This window comes from Lissotriton vulgaris, chromosome 7 (genome assembly GCF_964263255.1).
Source record: "Lissotriton vulgaris chromosome 7, aLisVul1.2, whole genome shotgun sequence".
NCBI classification, from domain to species: domain Eukaryota; kingdom Metazoa; phylum Chordata; class Amphibia; order Caudata; family Salamandridae; genus Lissotriton; species Lissotriton vulgaris.
Window position 1 is genome coordinate 1768298397 of NC_141695.1, and position 12672 is coordinate 1768311068.

Below are 12672 nucleotides of genomic sequence, written 5' to 3' on the forward strand. Positions count from 1 at the left end.
CATGAACCTATACATGAATATAGAATGCATTTATAAAATAAAGTGCGTACTCCTACGATGCAGGACAAGATGCAACTAAGTGTACCTAGTATGTGAGTAGGTGCGAAAGAGCCTAAGGCTAAGAGCCAAGAATACCGCTAGGATTTAGTCCAATCCCCATACCTGAATAGTGAGAGTGTGGGATTCCTTTCTGGTCTCAATTTGGACACCCCACAATGGATCGTCAGACCACTGTCAGCTGGAGCAATGGCATGCCGGAGCTGCAGGGTCTCTGGTCAGTGTGTTGGCCTTGAAGTCTCGGTTCCCCCCTGCTCTCTGATAGCAGGAGGTGCTGTATTCATATAGTCTGTGTGCGCGTGTTACTCATTGCTAAGTATGAGGATGATGTTTGGGGATTAAACCTTGTGCATCGATGGAAGTGGTGAAGTGTACCTCCTGGAGAGTGTACTCATTAATTATTCATATGTGCTAAGGATGATGTCTTAGCAGTATCGATCGGGCAGGACCCACCCTCATCATGAACTAGGTGAAAGGTTTAGTCCACAAAAGGCTGCAGACCTTATAAGGCGTTATGTCCATAAAAGGCAGTCTTTCCTTATTTGGAGTTATGTCCTTATAAGGCTCGTTCATATGAAATTATGGGAGCCGATGTAGAGAAAGTGGATCTATATTAGGGTACCGATATCGAATATAACAGTTATGGAAGACGACAACTTGATATACACAGGTATTACCAGTCACTGATGAATACGATGTGTCTACAAATTCTGACCCTGATGGACTATGTTTTTAGGTAACCATACACATGTACAATAGCAAAATGCAACTATTCGAACAAATCAATGGAGGAAGAGTGTTCATTGAAAGCTAGTCTATTTAAACACCTGTGCCTTTTCAGTATTAATTTTTTGGGCTATCAATATAATTTAAAAAGCAATAGTTCCTTGAGGTGTTACTAGATGTTGTAAAATGGCTATAGTAGGCTGACTCAATGTCATTATGCTGTTGCAGAGACTTAACAGCCTCTATGTAAGTAACCATTTTTGGAGGATTAAAGGCTGTTAAGATCTAAAAATGTTAAAATAAGCAGCGGAAGTGTACAACTTATCCATTAAGAACACTGTGAAACATAAATGTGAAAGGACACAACTCCTCCATTCAGAACACTGAGACATAAATGTGAAAGGATACAACTCATCCAATCAGGACACTGCGAGACAGAAATGTGAAAGGATACAACTCCTCCATTCAGAACACTGTGAGACATAAATGTGAAAGGATACAACTCATCCAATCAGAACACTGCGAGACAGAAATGTGAAAGGATACAACTCATCCAATCAGAAGACAGCGAGACAGAAATGTGAAAGGATACAACTCATCCAATCAGAAGACAGTGAGACAGAAATGTGAAAGGATACAACTCATCCAATCAGAACACTGCGAGACAAAAATGTGCAATGATACAACTCATCCAATCAGAAGACAGCGAGACAGAAATGTGAAAGGATACAACGCATCCAATCAGAACACTGCAAGACAGAAATGTGCAAGGATACAACTCATCCAATCAGAAGACAGCGAGACAGTAATGTGAAAGGATACAACTCATCCAATCAGAACAGGGCAATACAGAAATGTGAAAGGATACAACTCATCCAATCAGCAAAGTGCGAGAAAGAAATGTAAAAGGATACAACTCATCCAATCAGAACACTGCGAGACAGAAATGTGAAAGGATACAAATCATCCAATCAGAACACTGCGAGACAGAAATGTGCAAGGATACAACTCATCCAATCAGAAGACAGCGAGACAGAAATGTGAAAGGATACAACTCATCCAATCAGAAGACAGCGAGACAGAAATATGAAAGGATACAACTCATCCAATCAGAAGACAGCGAGACAGAAATGTGAAAGGATACAACTCATCCAATCAGAACACTGTGAGACACAAATGTGGAGGGATGCATATCATCCAATCAGAGCCCAGTGAGGCAGGAATACTCCTGAGTGGGACACACAATAAAGAGGAAAGACAACAACTAAGGAGATAGAAAAAAAAACATCCAATCATGACCTAGCAGAGACCTAAAAAAGGTAGTCGTAAAGAAAGAAAAGCAGCAAAAAAGTAATAAGGTAATGAGTGAAGTAAGGGAGATGAAACAAAGGGAGAAAGGGGAAATGAGGAATTGAGCCTATGAATGAGTGATGAGGTAAATTCAGAGATTAGGTAATGAGAAACAGAGATGAGGTAGAGAGAGAGGAGGTAGGGAGATGTGAGGTAATGAGATTGGTGAGACAGAGAGAGAGGTGTGTGAGAAAGGTAGAGAAATCTGAGGTATGGAGAGAAGCATATGAAAGAGAAATCTGCTCATGTCATTATTGTATCTCACTGCAAATGCATTCTCGGAGTGCTTACAACTTTGAGGACTTGGAAGACTAGAATTTACTGTCTCCTGGATGAGATTATTTTGAAATCTGTAGGTTGATCAGATGCCCCGACCATGTAGGCATTTTAATCTATTTTATTTGACTTCTTTGGTCTTCTGTGGGCTTTAAAGATGCATTATTCCAGCCTCTGGTCTAGCTATTAAATCACAATATATTTTAGATGAATCTGGAAGCTAGTGTTACCTTGACCATCCCTCTCATTACAGGTGAGTGTACAGTATACTGTTAGCAATAATAAAAATAAAATACAAAAATAAATATTAGATTACTATGTGCCATCTAATTAAGATGAAACATTTCAGATCTTTACAGGTTGGATTTTGATCCAGTTGTGGTGATTACGGTTTGTAGATATATTTTTGATCTTCAGCCGAACATTGACTGTAATGAAGCGGTGCATTCAGAATTTGTTTGGAGAAGTTCTACAAAAAAGAAGGGGGCAGATTTACGAGAAACTGACACAGCTGTAGAGATACGTACGTTTCTCTGCACCAGTCTGCAGGACTTTTGCGCCACAATGGATGCGCCATATTTACAATACATAGCGATACAAAAGGGGATGATGGACGGAGCGTTTGAGCAAATGAAACACTCACCCCCAGTCAACTGATTTGGGTTTAATCCATCACCATTCTTTAGCTCACTCAGCCACCCCAGTTCAGACATGGCCATATGCAAATCAGTCTGACCCTGTGCCTTATGGGAACAGTCCAGCCCGAACTGCACAATAAAATGATCATTAAAAGTATTGAATAGTGTTTAAAGAACAACTACTTCCTATTGGGAAAGAAGATGTATAGACAATGCAGAGGTGTAGCGATGGGGTCTTGCTTCTCCCCCAGCTATGCCTGTTTAGTGGTTGGCTGGTGGGAGGAGCAGACGTTAAGACAAGAACTTTCTTTAAAACACGGAGCCCACATAAAATTGTGGTTACGCTTTATAGATGATGTCTTTGTTCTGTGGAAGGGCAGTAATGAAAGTGCGAATGATTTTATATGTGACATCATTGCAAATCAAATTAGTTTGAATTTTACTTCACATATAAGCTGTACTGAAGTGGAATTTCTTGACACCAAGATATATGTAGAGAATGGTGGGATGAAAACAACTTTACATAGAAAGCCAACTGCTGGCAACTCTATGTTGCATTCCTCGAGTGCTCACCCTAGACATTTAATCGAAAGCCTTCCCTACGGAGAGCTTCTCCAAATTAAACTTAGATGTAGTAGTGTTGAACAACAGAATATATGTATGCGAGAAGCAATTGAAAGATTCCGTAGAAGAGGTTATACGGCACATAGTCTACAAAAGGCTTTGGAGAAAGCCAATAGTAGACCCAGGGAATCATTGTTGAGCATTAACACGGAGGAACGAGAACCACGGGAAAGTGAGGAGACTTCCAATACCCCAAGACTAATTCTATCTTACAGTAGCCAGCATCGCCAAATTCGGTCTATAATCAATCGAAATTGGGCGATAGTGCAGACTGATGGGGTCATGATACCAGAGATACCCGACAAACCTACAAAACATACCAGAGGGGTATTTCTATGAAAATTCAAATAGCTAAAAGTATCCTAGACCTTACCAGTAAAAAGAAACTGATTCCATAGCTACCTGAAAAACAGGGATTTTACAAATGCTCGTCATGTCGGGCTTGTAAATTTGGGATAACAACCAAGAAGTATACCACACCATTTAGCCCGAAAGAGTTCAACATTCAGGGGTGCTTTGACTGCAAAACCGAGTATGCAGTTTATATCCTGACGTGCACTTGTGGGCTTAGGTGTGTGGGAAGTACCAAGCAGCAAGTGCACGTCAGGATTCTGCAACACTTGCGGGCTATTGTCAATAACGACAGTACATACCCGGTTGCGAGACACTTTAAAGCCACCCACCAAAACAAACTAGCGGATTTAAAATACTTTGTCATTGCTGCGGTGAACGACAATCCGCGAGGTGGCAACCGGGAAAAGAACTTGCGTCAGTTAGAATCTAAATTCATTGTGGAATTAGATAGCAGGCACCAAAATGGATTGAACAATACAGAGGATTTACATCATTTCCTCTGATGTTCTATCCTCAAATATTCAATATCCCCTGTGTACCTCCAACCTTGTATATTTCTGAAACTTTGAAAATATAGCTCTGCCCCTTTTTTTGTCTCAATACTGTTTTTAGTCTTTCACATTACAAGTATAACTTATTTTTTTCTTGTAATTTTTGAACCCATGAATGATTTATAATTCATATCAGTAAGTAGTATATATTGAGTGAATTTAAAAAAACAATCACATTACTTTTTGCACTTTATTAAGGAAATTCCTGGATGCTGCTAAAACAATGAAAATGTGCACTTAGTTTGCATTTTTGCACATTGCGTACCTTTGCACATAAATTTACCAGATTGTCATGAGTTGATGATGTTCACCAATGATGAAATCAGGAATTCATTCCGTGACAATTGTATAGAATTTTAGAGTGTCAATATAGCCTATTACTATTTTTATATTGTATTCTGTACATATGTAGTGTCTGTTTTTACCAATTGAAAGATAATAGATATATATTTTTATATATATTTTTTGGTATTATACATTTTATCAATGTATATATTTATTTATTTATATTCATTGTGAAATATATGGTGAAAAATTCAACTAAAACATCAACTAAAACATCGACTAAAATGAAATCAATGAAATTGGTATTATATGTGCATTATGCTGTTTCACACTATACTGCATTTAGGCTGTAATGTTTTACAAATCATGTGCAATTTATTGGATGAGGTCTTCTAAACTACAAGTCCCAGCATGCATACCTGACAAGTATTTCCTTCATTTCTATACATCACATGGAGGGGGTGAAAGCATCACATTTTGAAAAAAACTGTATAAAAACCAAAAGTGGACTACGTGTTTGTAAATTGAGAAAGAATACAAAGGTATTCGAAACGCGTCTGACTAATTTGGAAAATAAAGACCTGCATTTCCACGATACTTGGAGTCTGTTGTTCATCCTTTGGCGGGTTCCGGCTGGGCACTGCAGAGAGGAGTGGAGGTATCGATATATATATATATATATATATATATATATATATATATATATATATATTCCAACAAAGTTCGCTGGAACATTAATTGGGGGGCATGACCCGCTCGATCCACTGCGAGCCCGAGGAATTGCCGGCGACATTTGCGGTGGTGATGAGAAAGGGAGCGATAAGGAGGATGATTCCTCCTAGGAGCAGGTTCTGGACTTGGCGGCATTTTGACATTTTGCTACTGCTACACATGGTTGTGCACCAGAGATCGCCAGCAACCACACTTACCCTAACAACAAGTCGGAGTTTGGGGTGGATCTTTACAACTAGTTGGACTGCACATGAGAATTCCATTCCCACTCCTGATGCATTATGGGACCTGAAGTGTGGTAGCAGTCCGGCAGGTATTTACCATCGAATTCTGGGACATTGCACACGTGGTGTACCTCTGAGGAAAGCTATTTGCTGAAACGCGTCAGGTGCTCCACTTCCGTTGCAGCCTGCGCTTTTTCAATAAAGGAGGCCAGTTGTTTCCAGAACCAGTGTTATGGCGCATTTGTTTCTTGAATATATATATATATATATATATATATATATATATATATATATATATATATATATATATATATATATATATATATATATATATATATATATACCTATATATATATATATATATATATATATATATATATATATATATATATATATATATATATATATATCCCAACACCAAGTTTCGGCAGACGCAGAGCCTCAATGGCGGCGGTCAACGCGGCAGGGACGCCACTCCAGAATATCCAAACCACTCCAGTTACTGCAAATAAATCCACACTGGTGCCGAGCCCTCTGTTAGTACACGCTTTTTATTTATTTTCAAGTACATTGAATGTTGAAAGCCGATAGCAAATAGTATTACAATTTGTAATATGATGCAAGTTACGTCTGTTCACTATGACGCCCACTACTTCAACCAATTTATTTATTTTGTATTATTGTTTGAAGCAGGCTTAACAATGCATAGTGAAATGATGCCCACTGGGGCAAAAAACTTTTCATTAATCTCATTTGCACTGCTACATCTTAACGTTTAAATGTTTCATCATAATTGCATTTAAGTTTAAAATTCACGGAACTTCACTGTTTAAGATTGCTTAAAATTAACATTGGAGTCTTTTCACTGTTCCTATTGATTGAAGGCGGAACTAGTCTCTTTCACTTTAAATGCAACATTGTATCGGCAAACCTCTACCCGTGAACAAGCTGTGACTGAAACAGCGAAACGCGCTGGGCACCCATTGCAAAATTAAATAAAAAGCGTGTACTAACAGAGGCCGCAGCACCAGTGTGGATTTATTTGCAGTAACTGGAGTGGTTTGGATATTCGGGAGTGGCGTCCCTGCCGCGTTGCCCGCCGCCATTGAGGCTCTGCGTCTGCCGAAACTTGGTGTTGGGATACTTTGAAACTAGACGAGAGCCCGCCCTGCATCTGGAGCCGTGAAAGGAAAGTAACGAGGGAATCCCTGTGCTTCGCCGCATCGTGAAGGTGAGAGGTGGAGTTGGAAGACTTCGCCAACATCGGTATCAGAGCGGGGAGGACCGGGAGACCTGTGGGAAGTGATCCATCCGCTCTTTTGTGTGCGTAAGGGGAAGCAGAGGATGGAAAGAAGCCCTAAGAAGTTGGTAGGCTTCTCGGTGTCCATTAAAGCGCATTACGAAGACGCGGAAAGAAGCGTGTTAATTATAATGGCAACGGAGAGGGTAAATAGACGCAAAGAGGGAGCTACTATGCTGTTTACAAAAACTACAACAGACACACGAGCTCGAGAAGGAGCTCAGCTGGGAACAGTTACGCCAGATGAAAAAAGAAAACTTTGGGACGCTTTATGGAAAGCTTCCAAGAAAGAACAATCGAAAGGCTGGGAAGCCATGGCATTAGGGCAATATGTGGAAGTTGGAAGGGTACCGAGAGGTCTCAGAATCTAAACTATCCCCACATTCCAGAACCCGGATCCAGAAATTATAAGTGAATGGATGGGTAATAACGAGGAATGTTTTGCAAATATGCTAAGAATCCTTATAAAATATGCTGAGAAAGAGTGTGATAAGCTCAATGAGGAAATTGAAGAAATAATGGGGAAGTTGAAAGACCTCTACAGTGCCGACGAACTGGAACTTGAGCTTAATAAAATGAATAAAATATTGTCCAAGATTGAAGAAGAAATCAAGCAAAAAAAGTCAACAAAATCTGAACGTGATGAAGCAGATTACAAGAATGGTCAAATATTGACATTCAGCAAGAAATTTGACCACCTTAGAAAGGGAAACTCGAGTAGTCCACCGGTGGCAGTAGTCACGGTTCCAACCGAAGAAACGACAGGAGGGCAAGAAGGTGTCAGCAATGTGCCAGCCTCTACAAGTGGATCTTTTGACACCAAGGACATAGAAGGGGTAAAAGAAAGATTTTTAAAGGAGATTACGCTAATGGCAAAGGGGAGAGCTCAAAATATCCAGGCCGGAAGAGAAAGCCCAAGACCAAGTCGTGGGCGAGGAGGCAGAGGAGGCAGAAGAGGAGGTCAATCCACCCACAGTACAGGAGAAACCCCAATGGGAATGCAAACAAGGGGAAAAACAGTGAAGAAATGAAGAACGACACGTCGACAGTGGTAAATCTCTCCAAATATTTATTGTCTGATACTGAGCTCGATGTTCTCTCTAAAGAATTATCCTTCTGTCCTTCGGCCAATTTTAATTACACTGAATCTCGAATTGACCTTTTCACTAGAAAATTAAAACTTAAGAAGTGGTTCACAACACACAAGAATAGATTGAACAAAGTCTCTCATGTTCCAACCAATCTCAATGTGCATGACATCGAAACACCCCAAACTGTACAAGAACTTGGTAATCAAGGGGATGTTATCAATAATCCCTTCCTTAATCTGATAAATACTGACATTGACATTGAAATGATGAGTGACAGTGGTTTTAAGCCCAAATCAATATTTTTACCACAAGTATATTGTGATGTCATAAACTGCTTTGAAAGAGGAATGATACAAGAACTTAAAAGTTGGATTCAATGAAATACAGAAGTAGACAGAATCTAAACAAAGCACAAAGGGATGCCATTGTAACATTGGAGGAACACAGAGACCTTGTAATCAAAAAAGCAGACAAGGGGGGTAATGTGGTGGTTTGGCCACTACATATTTATAAAGAGGAAGGCTTAAAACAATTGAATGATGTTACTAAGTACAGTATGGCAAGTAAATCAGAGTATGATGAGTCAAATAGAATGATTTTTGACAAACTGAAACTGTGGATGGAGCAAGAATTATTGGAGCACAGTGAATACATGTATTTATATTGTAAGGACCCAACAATTCCTGCACTATACCTCCTGCCCAAAATACATAAAAATGCCACTAGACCACCAGGTAGACCGATAGTGTCATCCAGGGGTAGCACATTGGAAAATGTATCAAAATATGTAGATTATTTCCTACAGCCATATGTGCAGAACCTACCTGGCTACATACAGGGGATTTTGTAAACAAAATCAAGGGGATACAGTGGCAAGAAGATTACCTGCTCCTAAGCATGGATGTGTGTAGCCTTTACACAAGCATTCCACAGAATGCTGGAGTTGACACTTGCAGACACTTCTTAAAGCAAAGATCATTGTCATATCTGGTTCACACAGAGATAGTACTGGATATGATTTCTATTTGTTTGAAAAATAACTTTTTCATCTTTGACAAAATTTTGTACAGGCAAACCCAGGGGACGGCAATGGGGACCTGCTTCACCCCCAGCTTTGCAGGTCTTTACCTCGGCTGGTGGGAGGAGCAGGTGGTTCGGAACATCACACTGTACCAAGACCATGTTGTACTCTGGACTGGGTACATAGATGACATCTTTTGTATTTGGAAGGGAGATCAAGTGAAAGCAGATGAATTCCTCCAAGTACTCAATGTGAATAGCTACAATCTACAGTTCACTAGCCAGAGCAGTAAAGAAAAAAGTGTTTTCTTGGATCTTGAAATTTTTATTGAGAAAAATACAATACACAGCAGACTACACAGGAAAAAGACAGCCAGCAATAGTCTGTTACTCTCACAAAGTTGTCACCCCAGAAATCTGGTTGCTAGTATCCCGTTTGGAGAACTTTTGCGTGCAAAACTCAATTGTAGCTCAATTGAGGATTATCCCCCAGCTTTGCAGGTCTTTACCTCAGCTGGTGGGAGGAGCAGGTGGTTCGGAACATCACACTGTACCAAGACCATGTCGTACTCTGGACTGGGTACATAGATGACATCTTTTGTATTTGGAAGGGAGATCAAGTGAAAGCAGATGAATTCCTCCAAGTACTCAATGTGAATAGCTACAATCTACAGTTCACTAGCCAGAGCAGTAAAGAAAAAAGTGTTTTCTTGGATCTTGAAATTTTTATTGAGAAAAATACAATACACAGCAGACTACACAGGAACAAGACAGCCAGCAATAGTCTGTTACTCTCACAAAGTTGTCACCCCAGAAATCTGGTTGCTAGTATCCCGTTTGGAGAACTTTTGCGTGCAAAACTCAATTGTAGCTCAATTGAGGACTATAATAAAGAAGAGGAATGAATGCGCAACAGATTTAGAGATAGAGGGTAAAAATAAGACACAATTTTGGCGTCAGTTGAAAAGGTAAAGAATCTTAACAGGGACGAGCTTTTAAATAAATCCAAAGAAAGTAAGGAAACAGATAAAAAACTCAGGTTTATAACAACTTACCACAACCAGGCTTGGGAGGTACGAAAAAGTTTAAATAAATTCTGGGAAGTACTGAGAACAGATGAGGACCTCAATGAGTATGTGGGATTATACCCATCTGTCACTTTCAGACGTTGTAAGTCATTAAAAGATAGTCTTACAAATAGCTCAATAAAGGAAAGGAAAAGAAAGAACCCTGTTGACGTTTTTTTTTACCTGCATGAGGTGCAAGGCATGCAAGTACAGTCAGAACTGTAAAACTGTAAAACTGAGGAAAGACAAGCCAGCCTTCAAAATTGCTAGACACTTTTCCTGTGACACTGAGTTCGCAGTGTATGCGTTGAGATGCCCCTGTGATCTCTATTATATAGGGAGCACTACCAAGAAAGTAAAATTACGAGTTCTTGAGCATCTTAGAGCAATTTCCAACAACGATAAGCAGTACCCCGTTGCTCGCCATTTCCATGAAGTACACAGCCAAAATCATAATCTCCTCAAATTCTGTGTGTTAGATTTGGTGCCCCAAAGGGAAAGAGGGGGGAATCGCACTATTGAGTTGAGGAAACTTGAGTCCAAGATGATTATAAGGTTTAACACCATGATACCCACTTTGACGAAGAATTGGCAATTCATCTGAGATAAAGAAATTAATTATTTAATCATTATCTTTTTGTTTCTGAACCTTTGCGTCTATTTGCACTTTGATGATTTTTTAACTGATTGTTTTTAATTTACCAAGAGAGAGTTCCTCTGCACTAAATTAGAAATCATATGTTGTTTCCATTGCAGAAAGAATTATATGACAGATCTGAAGATCCGGAAAATGAATTATATTTATGCTCACTTGAGCCGGACTTTATTTTCAAGTACCTTGAATGTTGAAAGCCGATAGCAAATAGTATTACAATTTGTAATATGATGCAAGTTACGTCTGTTCACTATGACGCACACTGGGGCAATACTTCAACCAATTTATTTATTTTGTATTATTGTTTGAAGCAGGCTTAACAATGCATAGTGAAATGATGCCCACTGGGTCAAAAAACTTTTCATTAATCTCATTTGCACTGGTATATCTTAACGTTTAAATGTTTCATCATAATTGCATTTAAGTTTAAAATTCACTGAACTTCACTGTTTAAGATTGCTTAAAATTAGCATTGGAGTCTTTTCACTGTTCCTATTGATTGAAGGCGGAACTAGTCTCTTTCACTTTAAATGCAACATTGTATCAGCAAAACTCTACCCGTGAACTAGCTGTGACTGAAACAGCGAAACGCGTTGGGCACCCGTTGCAAAATTAAATAAAAAGCGTGTACTAACAGAGGCCGTGGCACCAGTGTGGATTTATTTGCAGTAACTGGCGTGGTTTGGATATATATATATATATATATATATATATATATATATATATATATATATATATATATATATATATATTTATATATATATATGAGACAATCCCTGCTTGCTCTCGCCTGGAGCCCAATCCCGGACACCACTGCGCAGAAGAAGAGAGGAGACCCAGGTGCAGGTGAGCAGTGTGTTTTATTTAATCGGAAAGACGGCACACCTCAGCATGACGTTTCGGCCTTCATGGAGGCCTTGATCACATGACGCATGCTAGGGAGGAGCCAACTTTTAAAGTGCAAATGCTGGTCTTAATGTTAAATCATTGGTGGAACATGGTCACTTGCAAAATATCTTGTGGCATAGACATAGACAACATTTCAATGCTGATTGCAAAGCCCATCTCGGGATAATCCCTGATTTCAGCCTAAATCGCAATGTGCAAACAACCTGTAAGTAAAGTGCTAATGCCATACTGTCATTTTTAGCAATACAAGTTACAAATCACGGGATAATCCAAATTAAGAGATTCAAAATGCAGTGCAAAATTGGCAATGTGCAACACGTCAGTAAAGTGCAAATAGTGTTATGTAAACAATTGTCATCTCAATAAATAACAATTATATACTTGATCTACAATATCATGTTAAAATCAGGTGTAGAAAAATATATTATTTATATATATATATAAAAACATGAATGTACAAGTATATTCATAATAAATATATATACACCAAACATACACTATTTACACAATATATATATACATTTCTTTAAATTTAATTAAAACATTTATTCTTTTAAATTGCATTATTTACATTATTTTTATTTATTATTTTATTTTATTACCCTTTACACCTTACAAGTTAATCCCACCCTGCTCCCTTTAAATACCCCTGCACCTCATAATCATAACCCACCCTTACTCCTTAAAATACCCCAACACCATTAAACACTAACCCATCTTAACCCTATAAATATACCATGTACCCCAAAACCCAAACCTATCCCTAAACCTAAAAAAAACCCCTGTACCCCAAAACCCAAACCTAGCCCTGAA

The 12672-nt window shown here is 38.9% G+C and overlaps 1 protein-coding gene across 1 annotated transcript in view; it reads left to right on the forward strand.

Annotated features, from left to right (window-relative positions):
* The window catches only part of LOC147706629 (cell adhesion molecule CEACAM21-like), a 46512-nt gene extending 34930 nt beyond the window's left edge, over positions 1–11582 (forward strand). Inside the window, exon 3 of the mRNA XM_086929108.1 lies at positions 11052–11582. Within this exon, the coding sequence (XP_086785234.1) occupies positions 11052–11065 (14 nt within the window). The 3' untranslated portion in view covers positions 11066–11582. The remainder of the gene's footprint in view (positions 1–11051) is intronic.
* The last annotated feature ends 1090 nt before the right edge of the window (positions 11583–12672 follow it).